The sequence below is a fragment of the Apteryx rowi genome, unplaced genomic scaffold (assembly GCF_003343035.1).
Source record: "Apteryx rowi isolate R43461 unplaced genomic scaffold, aptRow1 scaffold_5, whole genome shotgun sequence".
Taxonomy (NCBI): domain Eukaryota; kingdom Metazoa; phylum Chordata; class Aves; order Apterygiformes; family Apterygidae; genus Apteryx; species Apteryx rowi.
In genome coordinates, this window is record NW_020450760.1 from 7,997,996 (window position 1) to 8,020,201 (window position 22,206).

The window sequence follows — 22,206 nt, forward strand, 5'->3', positions numbered from 1 at the left end:
CGACAGGACGCGAGGCAACGGGCACAAACTGAAACACAGACACTTCCATCTGAACATGAGGAAAAACTTTTTCACTGTGAGGGTGACAGCGCACTGGAACAGGTTGCCCAGAGAGGTGGTCGAGTCTCCTTCTCTGGAGATATTCAAAACCCACCTGGACGTGATCCTGTGCAATGTGCTCTAGGTGACCCTGCTTGAGCAGGGGGGTTGGACTAGATGATCTCCAGAGGTCCCTTCCAACCTCAGTGATTCTGTGATTCTGTGATTCTGTGAATTAATGTTTTACTTTGCTTCCTTGAAAGATCCCAGTCTGTGTGATTTTTTAAAATACTAAATGCAGGGGAGGGGGTTTCTGACTAGTGCTGATAAATTTGATACAAACCCTTCACGTTCTTTAACGTTGCACAAGATCAACTTGTTCAGCTTCTGGCTGTGCTCCCAGGAATCTGTGCTTTGCCTGCTGAGCCAGGTATGTTGTCTGCATCTCTGCCATCCTCAAAGGAGCATCGTGAGCCTGCAAGGTACCATTCTGTGCTTTTTGCAGCCTTTTCAGGCAATGTCTGAGAATTTCATATTTTTTCTCCTGCAACCCTCCTCAAAAACTCACAGAGGTCCTTGACCCTGCAGCTAATAATAGATCTGTGATCTATCAGAAGCCCTGGCAGAGGAAGGTTTCTGCCATCTGGTAGCCTGAAGAGCCCTTTGTGTGTGTTTGGAAAGAGTAGTTATTTTTGATGCTGGTTCTGACATTACCCATGGGTACTCCCATGGGTACTCCCATGGGTACCATGGGAGTATTTCCAAGTTTTGTGGATGTCATTGTATCCTCTCCTCAGTTTTTTCTTTTTTATCTGCTTATGTTAGCCTGCACTTTCCACCAAGACGGAAACAGAGAACAGGTCTCAGAGCACCCAGCACAAGGCTCCTATTTCCAGACTTGCTGTCTCTGGCTGCTTCTGGAGCACTGTCATGCCCTTACAGTGAGCAGACCGGAGCTCTCTTTGCAGGTGCTGTGCTGAGAACGGGGAGTCACTGCATGTCCTCGCAGCAGCATGGCGAGGGGTCCTGCACGAGGTGAGTTATGCACAGTTCAAAACCTAAACTGATACGCGCTCTTGTCTCCAGCTTCAGTGGTGTAATTCATATATCTCTGTTTTTTAAGAGTATGTGGGTTTTAGTTTGAATGACAGTTCACTACTTACCCACAGTGCAGACTTCTGTCCTGGAGGAGCACGAGTGGTGGTGTGAGTTAGCAGAAGGTCAGCTTCTACATCTGCTAGCGTCGTCCTGAATGACCTTGGACAAGTCCTGTAATCTGCTGTGCCTTGGTTCAGTAGCTGCCTAAAAGACAGAGGAAGGAAGCATCTGCCTCCTTGCCCTTGCCTCTCACGTGTTCGGAGAAGAAGCTGTCTTGTGCAGAGATCAGCTGTTGCTTCAGATAGTGAAGGTCTGACTTCAGCAAGCTCTAGGAACAACTTAATATAAATAACAGTAGTAGCAACACTAACCCTCTGTATACTTTGTAGTATACCTACACAAGCCAACAGCTGTGTGTGTTTAGATAAGCTGCAAGCAGCAGTATTTGGGCTGTGCCTCAGCTGCTCTGGCCAGTCACCATGCAGCGTGGTGTCTCCGCTGGTTTGTGTCTGTGCCGTAGGTGTGGGCGCGAACGCTGCGCTGTGTGCTGCCATCTCTGCAGTTAGCATCTGCTGTTGGCACGCACATCTCCCGCATTTATGAATGAGTGGGTGAGGAGGAGAGGGCTGGGCTGCCTCCTTCACAGCTGTACTGTAAAGAGCGCAGGAGCTGAAACACAGTCTCCTCCTCCTCCTCCTCCTCCTCCTCCTCCTCCTCCTCCTCCTCCCCGGCGCTGCTTCGCCGCTGGCCTCCCTCGCAGCTCGGAGGAGGGCAGCCTCGGCGGCAGCCCCAGCCAGCTCCAGGACACTGGAAGTTTTGCGCTGTTCACGCTGCAGGGAAAGCCTCATTGTACAAACTCTCCTCGCAGGTGAGTTTCAGTTTTTATCTATTTATTCTTAAAAGCAAGTGAAGTTTCTGTCAGTGAGCCAAGCAATACACGGTTATACCCCGGAAAGGTGGCAGGACTGTGCTTTGGCTCAGTTGTTAAAAGTGAGGCAAAGCAAACAATAAGGCAGTCCAAGGACTCCACCAAAACAATGTGTCCAAAAATTCGACTTCAAAATAAATTTCCTTTACCAGGTCCTGCGAGCAGGAAATAATTTGAACAGAAGTTCTTCCAAAAAAACTTTCTCAAGGTGGACTCAGGCACAAGGAGAGCCAAATGTTGAAGTCGTATTGATGAAATGGAACTGTTAAAATAAACCTAGAATCCATTTCATGTTTGCAAGGATGGAAGCAGGGCAATAGCCAGAAGATAATTTCCCTTGGTCGTTTTCAGAGAAGTTAGTAGGAACGTAAAACTAGATATAAAGTATTTTGAATGACTAAAAAGTGATTCACAAACCAAAAGCTATGCCTAACGGGAAACTGTCATACCGTTGTGTGTAGGTGCTCTGTGTACAGTGATACAGATTTGTCTTTGTATCTCAGAAGGGTATTATCAACGTATTTTACAAACAGTAAACCATTTTTCTCACTGTTACTCTGAACACTACTTACAAAACTTGGAATGTGAAGGTTTGTTTAGTGAAATGAGATCCATTCTATCAGAAATGGGTCTATATTTTTCTTTTTTTCTTTTTTTTCTTTAATAGGATTACAAACATTTGTTCCCTGCTGTAGGCTGCCTGTGTTACTAATAAATTTTTCTGGCTCTTTGACAGACTTTTTAAAGAAACAGGAAAAGTAAATCACTGAGAGATAAGCTTTATGTGTTCTTGAGGAGGGTTGAGAAACAGAGAATTTAGAAGAATATTCAGCCTTGTTCTGTACTTTTCTGTTCAAAGCACATCCAGATATTAATAAATAAAAATTTATGGAAATTTTACAGTGAGACAAGGAGAAATGGCTGCACAGAGGCTCACAAGACAGGACAGTGTCATTCTGAGCGTTACGGGATGCTCTGAGCATTGCATTAATCAGCTCCCTCTGTGACATTTTCCACATTAGCAGCCTGTATTCACAGGGGCTCCAGGACAGTATGACACCTGACCACTTCTTCTTTCAAGTTGGCTCTACTCAAGAAGCCAGTAAGTGAATCAAGCCTGTGTTTTTAATGCCCACTTCCACAATCCTTTTCTGAGCAAACATAATTTTACTGCTCTCAACCCCATCCTTCCTGCCTCCCCACCTTATTTCTAGTATTTTGTTGTCTCTCTCTCCCCCCCCCCCCCCCCCCASATGATACTGCTTCTACACATGCAATTATAAGCTCTGCCTCTTATATGAGGGAAGAGGCAGAAGGGAGCTGTTTCCAGCTCATCTTGTGTTTAGCGCTATAAAGCTGTAACTAAGATGATAAAATATAAGTTATGTGCCTCCACAAAGTTTTAGGAGTCTTTCCATGGTCTGGGTGTACACGGTGAGAAAGCGTTGGTTTCATAGGATCAGGCCAGTGTGTCGTTCTGTGATAGTGGGACACACCTCAGAGGTGGGAATGTTTACGTCACAGCATTGCAATGTGAATATCACAGTTTTAAATAAAGAAAAAAGGGACAGTTCCAATATCTCATTAAAAAAAGTCACCTCACTCGGCATCTGCACTGGGACTTAGTTAACTCACTTTGCGACTTGCAGAGAAAAATTGACTGTCTTTGTCCTGGGACTTAAGGACCATAAAGAATCCTGGACAGTGGGAACAGAGACAGAGGGGACAGAGGTGAAAGAGGGAAAGGGAGAAAATGGTTCCCAGCTGGGCTAGATGTATGTAGATGTCGTCACACGCAATGGCATGAAATACAGTGAGCCAGGAGGGTGACTTGTTCCAGTGGTCAGACAGACTGGAAACTACTTACCTTTGACCGAGCACAATACCAAGGGCCAGGTATAGGCAAAGGTACAGGCACCAGTATGAGATTTGCTCCGCTAACCAAGGGATGTTGCCATTCAGAATAACCAGATGATATCGTAACTGCAAGTTTTCTTCGTATCTATCCGTTAAAGCGCTCCTTGTGCTTTGAACCATCTTGAACGGTTCATGGAGAAGGAAGTTCTCTCCTTGCCAGCTTTTCTGGATCAGATCTGCAGGCAAGTTTGCATCAAGCTGGGGCTTTGCTGCTGCTGACCATTCTTGTGTCAGTGTGGTGCTAACTGAATGGAAGTTATTTTGGACTCAAGAGCTCTTAATATTAACACAACTTTGCTAAATATTTTTAAGTGGAGAACCATGGAAATAAAACTCCAGACATGGCAGCCTTGTGAGGCCGATTACCTTACAATTAGCTGGATGTTTCCTCCAAGGGGTTTGTTTTTCCTATAAAGCTTATTTTGAGTGGCTTTTAATGCTTGTTATGAATTATTCTGCCAGCTGAAACATTTGCAGAGCTGCTGTCCCTGACAGCTGATGGCGCTTGGTTTTGAAAAGATACAGAACAGCTTTAATGTTTAAAAACAACTGGCCAATAATTTTAAGTAACAGTACTAGTAATCAGCAGCAGCTAAGAATTAGCATTGCAGTTTATTCTCTGATGGATGCATCCGCTGTAATTCCTTTTTCTCCACTAGAAACCATGCTCTGACCTCTGTAAACCTCCTGGGTAGCAAAAGCAGAACTTTTTAGCCACCTCATCTGGAAGCTGTAGCTGATCCGTCTGAAAAAAAGACTAAATAGTAGGCCTAAAACACTCTGTTAGAGGGAGGCTGAGAAATGGGCTCATGTGAAAGTATATGGGATTCTGTTCCTCACGAGGAACCCTCTCACCAGGAATTGTTTCTGTGGCAACAAATTTGTTTCCAGCTGGGTTGTCTTGGAGTTTGTTCTGGGGTTGCTTATGCACAGATCTGTCACTGCCCAAGGCAAGTAGAATTGCAAAACCGATCAGATCTGTACATGGTGGAGAGGGCGCTCTGTTGCTGTTTCAGCTGCTCTGTGAGAGAAGTCCTCCTGATGTCCTCCACTCAACAACTGCTATGGACAGTTGTTGCTGCCAAGATGAGCCATCTCTCTCATTTCTGAAAATTATTGCTTCATTCTATAAGCTTTCAACCTTCCTTTTTCTCAGACTGTTTGCTATTGGTTGAGAGCAGAGAGCATGAACTTTAAGAGAGGTTAGCTAGCTAACAGACGAAGGGAAGAAAGCATCAGAAATGAATGTATTACAAAAGCAAACACAATCCAACCATCAAACTTAAGCCTTTTAAAATGACACCTGAATAAAATGCCAAAGATGGACAACATCAGTAGGAAAGAATGGAAGTACGCTACAGAGATCTCTCTCTTTTTTTTTTTTTTTTTTTTAAACTCAGTTTTAGTAACAATTAGGATTTGATAATTTTGTATCAGGGCAGTAATTTGGAAACATTCGGTGTTCCCTCTGCCAAAGGCAGAAGGAGAATTTTTACTCTTTGAATAATTATTTAGCATCTATGTACCCATCTAGTTAAAGGATATATCTGTTTTGTGCTCTGCCTTTAAGAAGTGATCAGACATACCTTTTAAAATAGGAATTATCTTTTAAACTAGGAAGAGACTTTACAGAATCACAGAATGGTTGAGGTTGGAAGGGACCTCTGGAGATCATCTAGTCCAACCCCCCTGCTCAAGCAGGGTCACCTAGAGCACATTGCACAGGATCACGTCCAGGTGGGTTTTGAATATCTCCAGAGAAGGAGACTCCACAACCTCTCTGGGCAACCTGTTCCAGTGCTCTGTCACCCAACTTAAACTTAAGAACCTTAACTTATCCCATCAGAACATTATTATTTGGAATTCGAACTTGCATCCAAATTTTAGAGATCATCTTACACCTCTGTACAGGAGATAGAACAAAGCCAGAACCTGGATTTCTAAACAGCTGTAAATTTTGGAATCTTAAATTTACTGTAGTATCAGGTTTTCATCTCAGCTCCAATAACTAAAACAGATTTGATTTGTAAAAAAGTATTTGATTCTCTCCCTTTTCTCAGAGCAGATGCATGTTGGAAAGTGTGAATGGTGTATGGTAAGATTGTTGCCTTTGCTGGAAGTTCCTTCTCTGATGCTATAAAAGAAGTTTTTTCTGTTTCTATAAGGTCATGGTTCTTTTATCCAGATTAATAACAGCATTATTTGTGGCAGGTTGATCTTCAGAATTTGTTTAAGAGAAGGCTCGAGGAAGGTCAGTTGCTTCTTGAGCATGTGGATGGCTGAGTCTGTGACTCCAGGGAGGATGCTGCAATTTGCCTCCCAGGAGCAGAGGTGATGACCCTGACATGGGCTCTGTCCTCCAGGCAGGTTCTCAGGAATCACTGGGGGAAATCATGCAGTTGTGGCTCATGTGGATGCCAGTGTCATCCAAAGGTAGGGTGGAGAGGTTCTGGAGCAACATTTAGGCTCTTAGGTAGGATGCTGAAGCGCAGGAGTTCAACAGCATCATGCTGAGAAAGGCTTCTTACACCATATGCAAGGCCAGACAGAGGTACAGAGAGGCAGTTTCAAGGTATCAGTAAGAAAATGGAGGAGGGAAGAAGGGTTCATACTCATCAGGAAATGAGGACACTCTGGAATAAAGGAACACTGGGCTTTGTTTGCATCTTAATGAAAGCAAGACACTAGCACTTGAAATCATGTAAGTACTAAAAGATTTTTTTTAATGAAAATTAAGGGAATTGAGGAAATGAAAATTCAGGAAATGAAAACGTAAGGAAGCCTGCAGATACAGATACAGATGCCAGCACTTTGTTTAGAATGATGCGTCCACTGGGGACTGCGTCTTTGGAATCCTGTATCCTCAAGTAAAAAAAAATTATAAATATAGGGCTCAAGTTTTCAATAGTCTGCTAGGGAGGGAGCACTGAGAACGGAAAGCCATTTACTCAGGGAGCACAGAGAAAACCTCCATAACATGCTGCTTGTACAAACCCATGAGAGAAGTCTGAGAAATAACACTGGGGAAGAAGCCTTAAATGAGAATATTGACTTAGACTGGAAACTTAGCTACTGGAAACTTGCCTAATTTCCAAAAGGGAAACTGGAGGGGGGAAAAAAAGGAAAAAAAAAAAAAAAAAGGAGGAAGCTTAATAAAAGGCAGTGAAAAAGGTCAGCTAGAAAAGTTAAATCTCCACGGTCTATACAGGGGCTATTTGAAGACACCCCCTCCCTCCCTCCTGCATTGGATCTGGGGAAGAAATACGAACACCATCTGAAGAAGACTCAACCAAGTCTGAAAGGAAACAAGCATGGATAAATAGCAGCGCAAGGAACGGTCCTACAAGCGAAAGGGGACCCTTTGAAAGTTGAGGTTGTGTCCTAGTGTTTTGGAATTCGTTGGCTCTGCGTTTGCTGTGAACAAACTGGAAAGGAGCCTGCTTTTTTCGGCTGTCAAAACCACAATAATGGGCTAGATAGGCATGTGTTCTGACCCCGGACAGTGGAGCTTATGTTGTTGTTATACACTGAAAAGCATATACAAGGTGTTTGCATAAGATACCATGTTATTGACCAAGGCTGAATGTAGTCAATGCAGGTCTCATCCCAGTTTCAGGACAGACTGTGTACTTCAGCAGAAAGAATTGGTAACAATATGATTTAGAACAGAAACATGTTTGCAAAGCAAAACAGGGAATCAATATAAGCCAGAAGCACAAGCATAGTGCAGAAGCACAAAAGAATTATTCCAGTTTTTAAATGGTTGCAATGCATATGATATTAAGTGTTTGAATTGAATTGGATCCTATTCTGTGATGAATTTTGTTGCTACAGTTAAATCCAAACAGAAGAATAAGAAAAAAGTCAAAGAAAAATGAGGGGAGGAAGGGAAAAATCTCCAAATATTTTAAATAGCTTTTCACTTTGCCATCTCTTAAAGATTTTACTGTACAAAATGAATCATATACTGAATCATATATGCAGAAAATAGCATTTAAAAGAGAGATGACTTTATTGAATTTATCATTATTTGCTGATGTGTGGAACAATGAAAATGTTAACATTCTCCTTGAACGGGAGATCTGTTCAGTCTCCTTAGACACGGCAGAGTTTCAACCGCATTTTGGTTAGACCTGGCAAGCCAGAATTTTTCTCTCAAATAGCCTTTTCTCTTTGTTAAACATTGAATATTGCTGGTCCAAGTTACTGCTTGTCAGCAGCACTGGAAAATCAGTTTTATATGCTGAACTATCAGTAAAGGGAGAGAAACAATTGTAATGATGAATTGGTTGTTGAAAATGGGATTAGATTTACAAATTACTTTCTGTTAATGAAGTAACCCTGTTTGGAGGGCATGTTGTGCTGATATTTGGATTTACTTATGCCTTGTCCTGTTTGGGGGCAGTGCCGTTATAAAAGATGCAAGCAGCAAGAGAATTTGGTCTCTGCTTTGGTCTCCAATTTGTTAGTTCTCAAACAAAAATTTTTCGGTGTAACCAGCCAGTGATGCTGGGGAAGACTCTGGCAGAGTCTTAAATCTTAAGCCACTGATTTCCCATTTCCTCAAAAGCTGTCCTGCAAGATATCTGCCACTGCCTGATGGAGGACAGTTCTGGTGTTTGAGCACACTGCCGTATCAAAAGAGGCAATAATACAGAGCTTGGAAAAATGAATCAGAAGCGTGAGGTGATTTTTCCCAAGGCTGTAGATGGTAAAATGAATCAGAACCTCTTTAATTCAGGAGGGAGAAGTTCCTACTTCTCAGTCCTAGGCCTAAAACACAGTTGTTCCACTCTGTAACACCTGTTCCTTACTGGTAATTTTACATGTTGGTCATGGCTTACATGGTTTGTAATCAGTAAGACCTGCATAGTCTTGGCTTTTCTCCCATTGCCATTTTAAATGAGGATCTATGCACAGATTCAGGATTATAAGCAGTTTTATTATCTGTAGTTGTTTGTTTGCCTATTTGCCTACTTCCTGCACAACAGACACAGGATGGTATTTTAGTTTTTGTGTTGTGGAGGGCTGTGGGGGAGAGGGAGGTTTTAGTGGAGGAAGGTAGATCGGGAATTATTCTCTGATGGATACAGAGATTAAGATTTCTGCAGAAAGTGGTGTGATGTAGAGTTTTTCTCCACCCACTTTCCTGTATGCAAGCAAGTCACCCAGGCAGCATCAAGGAGACGTATCCTGGGGGTAGGAGCTTGCAACAGCAGCTCAGTGGTGAAATTCTGGAGGGTCAAGCTGTCCGTGCTGACACTGCACTGACAGAGAAAAGGGAATTGCATTCACTACTGCGACATGGTCAGTCTCCACCTGCCTGATCTTTAAGAGCAGGAAGGAGGGTGCAGATGAGGGTCATTCTTAAAGACTATGAGCCAACTGCTTAAGGCAACTGTGTTGTGACTAATTCCTATTATGTGATTCATCTCCCTGCCATCAGTTGGACTGCTTGCCTGAAAATACACGTTGTGTGAACTTCTTATTACCATAAATAGGGATTTTCCAAAATGTACATTCTTTTCAGCACTTTCCTGTGCTCAGCCAGTTGTTTGGCCCTTTCATTCAGTAAAAAAAAACCCTGAACCTGGATAAAGAATAAGAAGCAGTTTAAGATATAGGACAAACTGTGCTTATTATCCTGTCTGTCTGTCTTTGCCCCTTTTGTCAAGTTGTCCTTCATATGTACAGGCCTCATCTAAGAAGTCTAAAGTCACAAAAACCTGGAATCAAACAGTGCACCATCAGAAAATGGATTTTTTTTATTAATTTTTTGTGATTGTGAAGTCATATAGACCTCACTTCCATATAGCTTTCATTTCTATGAAAGAAACTTTCAAAATGAAAAACATTTCACAAAAAAGCATTGGAAAATGGTGATTTATTTAAAAACAAAATTCCATTTTGGAAATGATTTTGTCCGATTTATACAATTGATTGTCCTGTTATTGCATGTTGCAGAGAGGAATGAGTGATGTTGTGTCACTTGAAAAGCAATAATAGAAAACTCAACAGTAGGGTCCTTAGAGCTCCCCAAACTGCGCTTTGCTTTCAAGTGGCATCAGCTGAACCATTCTCACAACGTTTAGTCAAACTTTCTTAAAACCTCCTGTGAAGACAACTCTGCATCATCTATTCCAGTGCTCCATTTGCAAGTGGAAAGTTTTTTGTGGAGTTTAACCCAGTCCCTCTTGATTAGGCATTCACAGCAACACAGAGAACAATTTATCACTTCCTTCTTTGCAACAATCTTTAACAATTTGAAAATTGTTGCTGTGTTTGCCCTCAGTCTGGTTGTCTTTAGACTAAACAACCCTGACTCCTTCAGTGGTCAGCTTTGCTAGACCTCTGACCGTCCTCCTGCGTTTCTCCTGGCCAGTCAGCAGATTGGCGGAGCCTTGCAGTGGTGCACAGGATGGAAGAGTTGTGCCCCCGTCCCATTTATACCTCCAGGTGTGATATGTGGGGAGGGTTCACTAATATATACTGTTGACTCAAGCTCAGTATGTGACCACTCTAACCCCCTATGCCTTTTCCTGCATTCTGCTGTAAAACATAGTATGCTTTATTGCTAACTTTTTTATATCATATATAATACATAATATGTCATATATAACAGTCTGCACATCAGATAAGAAAGAAGCTGAGTTCTCAGTCTACTGATTAAAAGAACAAATGTTAGCCTAGAATGATGACTTCCTGGCATATTCAGGGCAATTTTTCTCCGAAACATTGAGATTTTCCAGTAATGTAAAACTTGTTTTCCAACAAGTCCCACTTGTGACATCTCCCAGTGTAGCCTACAACATACTGTATTATAATGATAAGTTATTGGCATGTAGTACATTACTTCTCCTAAGGCTATTCAGAATTGCTTAGCTGCTTTTTTTCTAGGTGGCTTCCTGCTTAATTGAAAGTTTGTTTACTTGTTTGTTTGACCTTATGAAGTGAGTTGAATGTAAAACATTTATGTATATGATCCATACTGGTTCAGCTATTTCTTAAGGAACTTTGTGATCTGTGGGCCAGGGCACCTGAAAGGTTAAACTACATTACTATGTCATCACTGATGGGGAAATGAACATTAGAACTAGATTTAGAGGTCATGAAATTTATTGAAATTAATTCATTTTCTAATGTATGTGGACTATCTTCATTAGCTCCTAGCTACATTGCATCCATCAGCCTATACTGCTTACATTAGGCTGCACAAGTCAAATTTTTCAGTTTATGATGATCAGGAGAAAATTTTGTAGTACAACTGAACAGTTAACCACATACCTCACCCTCTGTAAGCCAGCAAACTAAGCCACTAAAATGTTCTGCGCATGGAAAGTAGGTGGGTTGTGGCAGAGTTTGAGGTGGAGAAGGGTGAGACTAACTACTGGAGGAATAAGGAGCAAATACTTACCCTTGCTAATGTGTTGCAATATTTTAGTGTACTCACTTGGAACTGTAGTATTTTAGACCATTATCATGGAATAGTACCATCGAATGTTTTTTCACACACATTTGATGTCCAGTCCAGTACTCTTCACAAGCATTAAGCTCACTATCAAAAAAAGGAAACATTCATGATTCAAGGATTTTAACATGAATCTGTTACTCAGATCCACATTATTGATTCTTAATGACATATTTATGGGCATGAAATCCTAAATTCACCCACCATTGTGGTTCAGGTGGCATCTGAAGTTTCAGTAATGAAATATTTAAAGGAAGTAACTTATTTCAGAGTTTGGAGAGATTTGATGGAAAACAGAAATTAAGAAATTGAGACAAATTCCCAGGATATCAAAGTTTAAGTGGAGTGATTAAGCCAACGCTGTGAATAATTGCATGTCTGTGCTGGGGAAAATTGGACTTTGATGACTAATTAGTCTTTTGTTTATGTGGGTTCTAAAAAATGTTGCTGGCTTCCTTCTTTGACAATGGGTTTATAAATGGAGTCATACAGTAATGATGAAAGTAGTGTGATTCGTAATTTACGGAATACTTCTATGGTTTCCTCCCACTGAAACAAATACACAGAGGAGTAATGATTATTATACACAGAGATACATATAAAACAGGTCCCCTTGCAAGTTAATACACACTGAATGGGTTGAGTATTGACCTAAATTAAATTTAGAAGGGAGGAGGAGTTGGGTTTGGGTTTTTGATTTTTTCTTTTTATTTTATATAAGATGGTTTCAGAGATTTAAAAGATACAGTCTAGGTTTTACTGTATGCCTGTAGTAAGATTCTCTTGTAAAGGACATACGGACTTGATCCTTCTAATGCAAAAAAGCAAACATAAAAATTGGAAGGTAACTACAGCAGAGAATCTCTGAGGTGGCCTTTCTGCTTTATTAAAAAACCCACAAAAACAGCAGAAAGCAAAAACAAAACTCCTTGCAGCCAGCTGCTCTTCACATAGAGGTTCAACAAAAACAATATTTCTGTGTGCTTTCTGTTGTAGTGACACTCTTTGGGACCAAGAACGTTGGTATCTACCTTTAAAAGTGGTATACATTTAATCCCAGATTCACTGAGATATTGTTGGTTTAGAAACTGATCCAATTAAAAATATATGGTATGGTCAATAGAGAAATTAATGCTATGTCCTGAAAAGATCCTTTGATGATGCACATAAAATGAGCTACACTAGAAGAAGGTGTGTATCTCTGTCAAATACACTAGGGTTAGGAATTGTAAGTGCAACTTAATTTTTAGCCCACTTGTGCATGTACATCAGGCTACAGTCTTTAATGAATAAAATCATTATTTCCACTGGACTTTTGTCTCTTTATGGGCCGCACCAACTCTGTCTGAGCTCAACAAAACCCATGCCATACTAAGACCCTTGAGCCCAATTGGAGTAACTTTCTTGTAGAGACTTAATGCAGTAGAGCTGCATTAACTTGGTTTTCTACCAGACCTGACATCGCCGCCCTCCTCTAATCTACCCAGGCAAAGTATCACACTGCTGCATTTTTGCTATTTCTGGTCCCGGAGCAAGGAGTCAGTGCTAGCTTGAGTACATCTCCATGGCTTTGCATTGTGCCCTTTCAGGTAGCTGGGCAGTATGTTGACTTATCCCAATTGTTCAACAAGGATAAAATACCCTATTCACTAGAATTGTTTCCCTCTCTCATAAAGATGCTTTACATTGCCCATAGCCCATCTGTTTATCTATGGCAGCTGTACAAATGACTGTCATAGATAAATAATGGACTTCTGCAGTGCTTCACAAACACTATCAATTTATGTTCAGAAAACTTGTGTTTGTAAAGCAATATAATTTCAAATTGTAGAGACTGAGGTTGAGATTACATAGTTCAGTTGCCCAAAACATATGGGCTTTTCTAATTTGCCTATATATCTCTTACAGCACAGCGCAAAAAGCTTCTGCAGACTTCATCAGTGGTGAGTAAAGTGGACACCTCACTTCATGTCCCTTAAGTATGGTATCCCACTGTAACTCTTTTCTTCTCAGTAGTGGCAGTTTGAATCTAAATGCATTCTTACCCATCCTGCTGCATAGCCAAAAATCCCCCATTTCATACTGATAATTTCAATTTTTTCTTTGCAAGCACAGTATTTTGCATTCTTGCTCAATGAAATGGATCTGTTTTTTCTGTGTCTCCATCCTTTTGTTAAAAACAATTGGGTTAGATACCGAGTCATAGTTTTTATTCTGAAAACTGAAACAAAAAATAACAGCAAGTATTTCAGCCATATTTAGCTATAATTTATGGTCCTGCTTCATATATACTTGTGCCTTCTTTTCCCTTCCTTTTCTTGTGTGTTAATAGAAACATCTTTTATTGCCTTTTTTTATTCTTTCTATTTGTAATCCTTTTACATCATAATTGTTCTGATTTAATCCAGAAATTGTGTCATTTCCTCATACTCATCTTTAGTCATGCACCCTAATTTCCACCTTCTACTTTTTAAAAATTTATTATTTATATTAAGGCTATTAGCTTTCTCAAGCGGCTAGGAACAGGGATAGACTTCAGAAAGAAAGGAGGGTGGTACAAAGGAATGATTCTGCCTTCCTTTCCCTCTCTCAGCTGGAGCATGGCCCCATTGACACTGGGGAGCAGAAGTAAGTTTGGGAGATGAAGAAGCCCTTCCTGAGTGTGTGGAGGTGACAAGAGGCAGAAAGAACATCTTATAATAGTAATAAAAAAGTAAATTTATTATCTTTTGCAGAAGCAATACTCAGTAACCAGCTGCCATTTACCTGCTCTCAGTTCTTAGCTCACGTAATGCAGCTGTCAGAGCTGCTCTCCCTTGCTCCTGCTCCTCTCAGGTTTCAGGCCAGCCAGTCTCTGCCCATTCTGTACTGTCCCACCACTCCCAAGTCTCTGCTGCTGAACATATTCTCGCCTCTTTATTTGACCTTATTCTTCCAGGTTTGTGAAACAGGATCAAACCAAGTTGATAAATCCTCAAGAGTTGTGGAAGGTTCAGTGTGCATTTAAAGGCTGGTGTTTATGTAGGTAATGATCCGAACCAAATCCTCAGCTGAAACAGTCACAGATACTTGGTTCCAAAATATGCAGCATGGTCCAAGCCATGCTATGAAAGCCAAGTGACTCAGGTCTGCCTGTCTTATATGGCAGGTGCAGAGACAGATTAAATAGCAAGAGAGTTACTGTCACGTAAAGGCACACCACCATGTTACCTTCCCTGTCCACAGAAATGAGTGTTTTGTGGATGAGATAAGTTGTGTGTAAAACTTTTGCATATATGTACACAAAGAAGTCCTTTGGCACAGTCCTTTTTCATTCTGCTGAAAGCGTGTAGGTCTAATTGCAGACATATTTCTTACAAGGTAAATTGTAGCAATGTTCATTGAAACTGAAAAAAGCCTGCTCAGGCTCTACACTATTACTCAGTCTGAGCTGAAGAGGCTGTTGTTGTAAGTAGCTCTGAGTGATTTCCTGTACCATCACGAGCAGACAGTGCTTAACACATATAAGCTGCTCCATAGTTCACAGAGTTCTTATAGCTTAACTAGTGCAGGGTGGGAATGATGTCTTTGTCATCAGTTGGTGTACACAGAAGTTTGGAAAGAAAAGAAACTGTTGTTGAGCTGTTCAGTGACTAATGAAAGTTGGCTCATTTAAAACAAGAAAAAGTCAAGTTATTTAAAGCCAAGAGATCCTTGGCTTTATATTTCATTTGGGAACAAGAAGAATGTTTGGAGCTCATCTGGATATCAAAAGTCTTCTAATTTGTTTCCAAGAATTGGACTCAGAGGGGTATCATCTAAATGATGTGAGCAAATGTGTGAGATAGAGAAAAATCTTGCCTGGAAATGTCTGCTGAATGAAGCAGATACTGAAGGTGATACTAAAGATATTACATAACATATGCTCTGAAAAATCACACAGCTGGACTATTTCTATATTAAAACTGACTAAATGGAATGCCTGTGTGTTTCCATCCCTAACTGGTTTCAGCTTTATGATTATCCGCACCCCAGATGGTTTTCACAGAGCAAATTTTTCATTTTTAACTCCTACTATCCAGACTAGGTCAGTATGTAACAGGAAAGCTGTTCATATTTTCTTTCCCCTACCTTGCATCACCTTTCCTTCAGTTTCAGCTTTTCCAGAGAGCTTGTAAGGCATTGAGTATCATGTTCTTATTAACAGGGTGGTCTTTAAAGCACCTATCCATTGAAAAGCTGTCATTGCAGTACTTTGAGACCAGCCTTGTTTGAAAAAGCATACAGCTTCATGCCCTGGTCAGTGTATGAGCTATATTATGAGCTTAGTATACTTGTTTTGGAGGCAAAGAAAGGGAAAGGTAAACTACCTTTATACTACCCTCATCTATGTCGCGTTTGGCTACTGAGACTGTTATTAGTCAGGCAAGAGGGGACCAGAGGGCACAGACGCGTCCCAGAGCCTGGACACTGAGGAGGCTGAAACAAGAGAAGAATTTTCCAAGCTAACTGCTGCCACTGACCAGAAGAGCAATATAAAGAGCTATTGTGCAAACAAGGATCTGGACTTTTGTTTTTCATCCCCATCTTTGAAACCTATTGTAAGACAATGAAAGGATAAGGGTGGTTTTGTTACCACAAGGCAGAGAGATTCATAAAAGCCAGCCTTCTCTTCCAGCTCGCTGAAACAGCACACTCCAGCACTTCCTCCAGGAGCAGGAAACATTGCTGTAATCATAAGTGTATATTATATTAGAACAATATCATATCAATAAGACTTTTGCTGTGTCCTTCATATTCTGTGTTCTGGCAAGACTTTTTAAGCTAAACAGATATGATTTTTACAATCACATTCTCCATGACATAAATGTAATTTAATAAAAGCATTTTGAGTTCAGGGAGGAAAAGAAGGATTTTGCAAAAAACACTGCAATGGTGGAGTACATCTACTTTTTCTCATACTATGATCCATGTTCACTTATTGGGTAACACTGAACAAAACAGCGCTGTTGAACTATGCTAGACACACAAAGACAGGTCTGACTTTTTGAAATTATTGACAGCTTTTGAATTACTATAATTTGGCCTATTCAACAGAAGCTGGACACTGACTGGACAATTTTAGTTAAATGTTCTTCCTGTATCTATTATTACATGAGGAATTTTAGGTTAGATGATAGATCCCAGATTTTTAGGCTTTTTAGACTATAACTAGGTATGTCAATCATTCTGTGTAGACAAACCTTATATGCTGAAGCCACTAAAGTTGTATGCAGAAATTGCATCAAATACAAATTTAAATACCATTCTATTTGCTTTGGAGCTCCGGATTAGAAAAGGTGGGGACCATTTTCAGGAAAGATTTGGGCGTTTTCTTGCAGGGTATGAAGCAGATGTCCTGTTGATAGAAAAGCTGCATAAAGTTTATCATGTCACTAAGACCAACATAGTGCACTGGATGGTGTTAAAAGGGAGCTAATGACCCCTAAGTAACAGTCCTTTGGGAAATTTGCCTATAACTTTAGTGACTAATTCCTGCTGTACACTTCTACGCTGCTGACATTATCATTATTATTCCATAGGGAAGGTTATAGCAATCTCCTGGACCATTGATACCTGTGACTGGGTCCCTTCAGCAGCATTTCTCCTGTTGTGCTTGATTTATCTGTCATAAGTATTGTGCCATCCACAATGCGGGGGTGAGTCTGTTAATCCCCTTAAATAACTGCAGGAGAGCAGAGCTTGCACTGTGCTACATTCAACCTGTCTTTCACACAAGTGGTTTGGGACAATGAAGTTAGAGGTTTTGAGAGAGATGAGCTTGTGTTAGCCTGATGTTTCATGACTGAAGCTATCTGAGATCCCCAAGAAGACCTCCAGCAAAACCAGGGCTGATATTCTTTCTGTTGGTAAGAAAAAGAAGAGAAATGAATGAGAAAAGTTCTAATTCTTAAATATTTATGTGTGACCCCAAGTTTGCTGCGATTTCAGTGGGAATATGCCACACTGACTGAAGTTAAACATTGTATGTCTGCAGGACTGGTCATTTATTCCAGCTAGGCAATTCTCTTCTGTCCTGAAGGAAGTGATCTTCTTTTTAATTCTGAGGGACTAAAGCCCACTACCATCTAAAAAGACATTTATATAAAAATGACATGCTGCAGCTCACAGTAATTTTACTGTAGTGTGTTGGCCATAGTAAATGTGGTCATGTTTTCATAAGTGTTGCCTTGGAAAAATTTGTATGTTCCTATACAGGGCAGAAGAAGATGACAAACAAAAATACAAATTAGGATAGTAAACAGGAAAAAGCAATAAGGCCTTTTCTTTCTCCTGACAATGCTGTCTCCTTTTGATTGATCATCCATATTAACTGAAGCTTTAGGATGAGTATACAAATTGCTAACCTTCGCAACAGTATGCATTACGACTGAGCATTTTCTGGGAATAGATTGAAAGAAATACAGTCCCACTGTTTCGCATCATCAGGTAAAATAGACATCCTCCTAAGACTGGGGTACAGTCTGCCCTGCTGTCTTCCAGTCCTGATCACTTGTGCCAGAGTGACTGAACATATCACATTAGATTATAAAATGATGAATACAATACTTTTTTTAGTCCAGGGTTTAATAATTATGAGCTGGCTCAAGGCTGACTTGTCCTAGTTAAACTGACTGCTAACCCATTGTCAGCAATGATTTTTTAAGTGTCTTAAATACTAATATCGTGTAGTATAGACAAGGTTTGTATGGATAGATATTTGGATTATAGATCCTTTAGATGAACATAATTATAATCAAATACAACATAGTATAGATAAACAAAAGAAAAGATACAAAGGTATAGACAATATTAAATAGGTAGTTTGGGGAGTCTATGGCAAATAAGGAATCTGTACCATGATTTACTGTAGGATAGAGAGAGTGGATACATTTTACCAAATTTTTACAGGAGCCTTTCTGACAGAGAAATACAGCTTGCTTTTAGAATTGTGTTTACAACCAACTGTATAAAATAGGCTGCTAAAAACTCTGTTTTTTAAAATCCTGATGGGTTGAACTGCAAGTTCCATGATATTCTGTATCTCAAGGGAAATTTAAAAAATGGAAATTAAAAAGCATCTGGTTTTGTGCACCCTGCAGCATCCTCTAAAGGAGTCTGAATGGACTATTTTGCCTGAGAAATATCATCATCTTGGACAAATCAAATTACTGTTTTTGTGCCTCATCTGTAAACAGAGATAATATTTCTTCACTTTACAGATACTCGTAAAGCTAAATTGATAAATGGTTATAAACTGCTTTGGAATCCTTTAACAGAAAATACTGTATGTGTGTACAGTGCTAGGACTTATTGACACAAATTATGATTTCCCAGACAGGCTTTATCTTCCATCAAAGACCAAAAGAAAACTGAGGGCTAGGAAAAGGCAGCTTACTGAAAACTGTACTAAATATTTTACAACAGTATTCCTCCTAAAGACTTCTGTGTGTTTTACCCTCAGGTTATTAACATCCTTCAGCAAGTCATCACCTCAAGATAAAGGTTTTGTGGAAGAAATAAATGATATATAAAACTGAATGAAATTAAATTTTACACCTCTCCATTTGGGACCTTGATGAGTGATATACAGTGAGAGGTAGAAGATGAATTTCACAGAGAATGCAACTGAGAACTGCACTGTTAATCACGATATCCACCAGACTTTATCCCCTGTGGTATACATATTTGTATTCGTATTAGGCTTCCCAGCAAACTGCCTCTCACTGTACTATGGATATCTACAGATTAAGGCTAAAAATGAATTGGGTATCTATCTTTGCAACTTGACTGTAGCAGACCTGTTGTACATTTTTTCTTTGCCTTTCTGGCTCCAGTATGTTTTACAGCACGACAACTGGACCTATGATGAACTGCTGTGCAAAATCTGTGGCATTCTTTTGTATGAGAATATTTATATCAGTGTGGGCTTCCTCTGCTGCATCTCCATTGATCGCTATCTAGCAGTAGTGCACCCTTTTCAGTTTCATCAGTTTCGGACACTGAAGGCTGCTGCAATCGTGAGCGCTGTTATCTGGGCCAAAGAAATTGTGATGTGCTGGTTTGTCTTTACACATGGGGAGACCAGTAGGGATGCTGAGAGCCACGTGGTGTGCTTTGAGCATTACCCCATTAAAGACTGGGAGCACAATATCAATTACTACCGCTTCTCTGCTGGCTTCCTTTTCCCCTTCTTTCTGCTGGCCTTCTCTTACTGTGGAATTTTACGCGTTGTCCACAAGAGTCATGGTACTCAAAAAAAGAAGAAAATTCAAATTAAGCGACTGGTTTCAAGCACTGTTTTCATTTTTTTAGTTTGCTTTGGACCATACCACATCCTGCTTGTAGTTCGCAGCTTGTTTGAGAATGACTGCTCATTTGCTGAGAAAATATTTAATATTTACCATGTTTCTCTCCTGTTGACTACTTTTAACTGTGTTGCTGACCCAGTGTTGTACTGTTTTTCCAGTGAAAGCACTTACCAGAACTTTGCTAAGATCCGAGACTCTTGTTTAACATATTTAGGATGTCTAAGGACTGAGACTAAGGAAACCTACCAGCTGAACGCTCCAGAAACCCTCAACAAGCCACAGGATGAGCAACAGCCAGCATTATTACAAAGATCACATGATATTGATGGAATAAAGGACTCCTCTACAACTAACTTAGGCAATCTATAGTATTCATCAAAAAACGATACTCATCCAAAATCTCCACATATGACTGTGCTGTGTATACATCTGATTTATCCATGTATTACAACTATTTTACCTCCCAAAGGCTTATTAGCTATGCAATATAGTGAGGTAGTTCCTGGAGGTGCTTGGACCTTGACTATAGTGAGGAAAGTATAAACTAAGAGTTCGGTTACAATCACATGTCTACTGCCATTATGGTGCAACTCAGAAACTGTTGTCTTGCCACTCAACTGTTGTTGATGACTGCACTGGCTGAAATAAGCTAGTACTCATGGTGTGGATCTGCTGAAACAGTCTTTAACTGCTGTCTGTTTGTGCCTGTAGCATCTAGAGAAAAAAAATTCTCAAAAAGCTGTCATTATCTGTTGAAAAGTTTGGAGACAGAACAAATAAAATGTCCCCATAAGTATTTTTTAAAAGAAAAAAAATTGCATTTGTGCATCTTCTCTGTAACTCTCCAAAATAATTCCTCCTCAAGCCCATTTCAAGTCCTGCAGAGACCTTGCCAGAACCTGCCTCCTAAAACAACTGATCAAATAATGTGAGATGTTCTGGAGGAGCATGCACAAGAAACTCACCATCTGCTGAGACCTTCAGTCTGTTGATTGACAATTGAATCTCACATTGTTGAACCTCATCACAATGCTCCTATTGACTTCAAGAGGTCTCAGATTATCAAGAACAGGCTCTGATGGGAAAGAATAATTCGGTCCGTGGACTTCAAAAAGAACAGAAGGTTGGTAGTTCATGAGGTGCTTTTAACCCACATATCATTCTTTGAGTCACTGTGTTCAAAGATAAATTCAGTTTAATCTGAATTCCACTGAACCTTGCTAAGATTTGGATTATGTCCTTCCAAATATGTCTTGTGCAGCACAAACCATGCAAGCAATTAAATAACAATGCATGGCCAGTAAACCTGTTAAATAGATTTAGTTTAAATTCTGTGTTCACCAATAGATATTATAGTTTAGGGTCTGGTCATTTTTCAGTAAATACAGTATCAAAAATAAGATGCATGGATGATCTATGTGTTTTCTAGTTTAGAAAAGAGAAACAAAATATAGGCATAAATAGAGATAATGACAGTTAAAGAACTGGGAGTTGTGCTCTATCCTCTTGCTTCTGCCAGCACCCCCTCTCTAGTTTCTTATTTTTATTTGTTATACTAAGGAATCCTGTTTGTTTCTTGTCATCTGATCATCATGCTTTCTTGTATCTGTAACTGTTACACTGTGAATAGTGCCCTGTCATTTTGCTTCTCCTCTGGTTTCAAACCTTCCTTGAAACACCTCTCTTTTTCTGCAACCCAGAGTTGATAACATGCAGCAGTCTAACCTTTTTTTTTTTTTTTCCCCCCCAAAAGATTTTCTACACAGACCTGCATCTGGTATCTCAAGGATGTCATTGTACACAGCCTTGTTTGTCAGGCAACATATTCTTAAAAGCCAGTACATTCTAAGTGTCTTCTGGAAGCTACCTTGAGAGGGCAATGTTAGATATAATTAGGGGATGTGTTTAATAAATAATGCCTTTATTATTTTCTTCCTATATTTACTCAGTCTGTGTTTGATATAACTGTCTTCTGGCTTTGGCCCACAGATTCCATTTAAGAAAGGACAGAACCTCTCCTCCCCTCCTTTTGAAGAAAGGATTCATACCCTCACTCCCAAGAGGGGATTAGATTTGCTTAGGTTAACCTTTGGTTTGTTTAATTCTTTTACATTTCTTTATACTTAGACCACTCAGCATGCTGAATTAATTACCTTGTACATGCATTTTTTCTTCTGACTGTCAGTGCTGCTTAGCTTTACTTTCCCCTATTCCTTCCCCTAGTCTCTTCTGCCTTTCTATATCTGGGTTGCAAGGCAGGGGTTGCAGGCTGCCGTAATGCTGTGCTTGCGTGTTGTTACGAACGTAGCCAGGGTAGCCACGTCTTCAACTACTCAGACTCCATGACCTGACATGCTGTAAGACACACACAAGGTTTGTTCTAAGATGAAAAATTTGTTGCCCTGTTTATGCTTTACTTTTTTACA

General features: G+C 40.1%; 1 protein-coding gene across 2 annotated transcripts; it reads left to right on the forward strand.

Moving 5' to 3' along the window:
- Nucleotides 1-1,993: 1,993 nt before the first annotated feature.
- On the forward strand, nt 1,994-20,684 carry GPR68 (G protein-coupled receptor 68). Of its 2 annotated transcripts, none has more exons than XM_026079484.1 (3): nt 1,994-2,005; nt 13,359-13,393; nt 18,934-20,684. In XM_026079484.1, exon 3 carries the CDS (start codon nt 19,076-19,078, stop codon nt 20,147-20,149), a length of 1,074 nt encoding a protein of 357 aa, XP_025935269.1. In that variant the 5' UTR covers nt 1,994-2,005; nt 13,359-13,393; nt 18,934-19,075; the 3' UTR covers nt 20,150-20,684. The 2 variants fall into 2 exon arrangements, with proteins under 2 accessions (XP_025935269.1, XP_025935268.1); XM_026079483.1 differs by lacking the exons at nt 1,994-2,005; nt 13,359-13,393 and adding exons at nt 3,136-3,167; nt 17,012-17,128.
- Nucleotides 20,685-22,206: the final 1,522 nt, after the last annotated feature.

Coding starts and splice junctions, on each gene's coding strand:
- GPR68 (XM_026079484.1), top strand. CDS start 19,076: ATGAATTTCACAGAGAATGCAACTGAGAACTGCACTGTTAATCACGAT.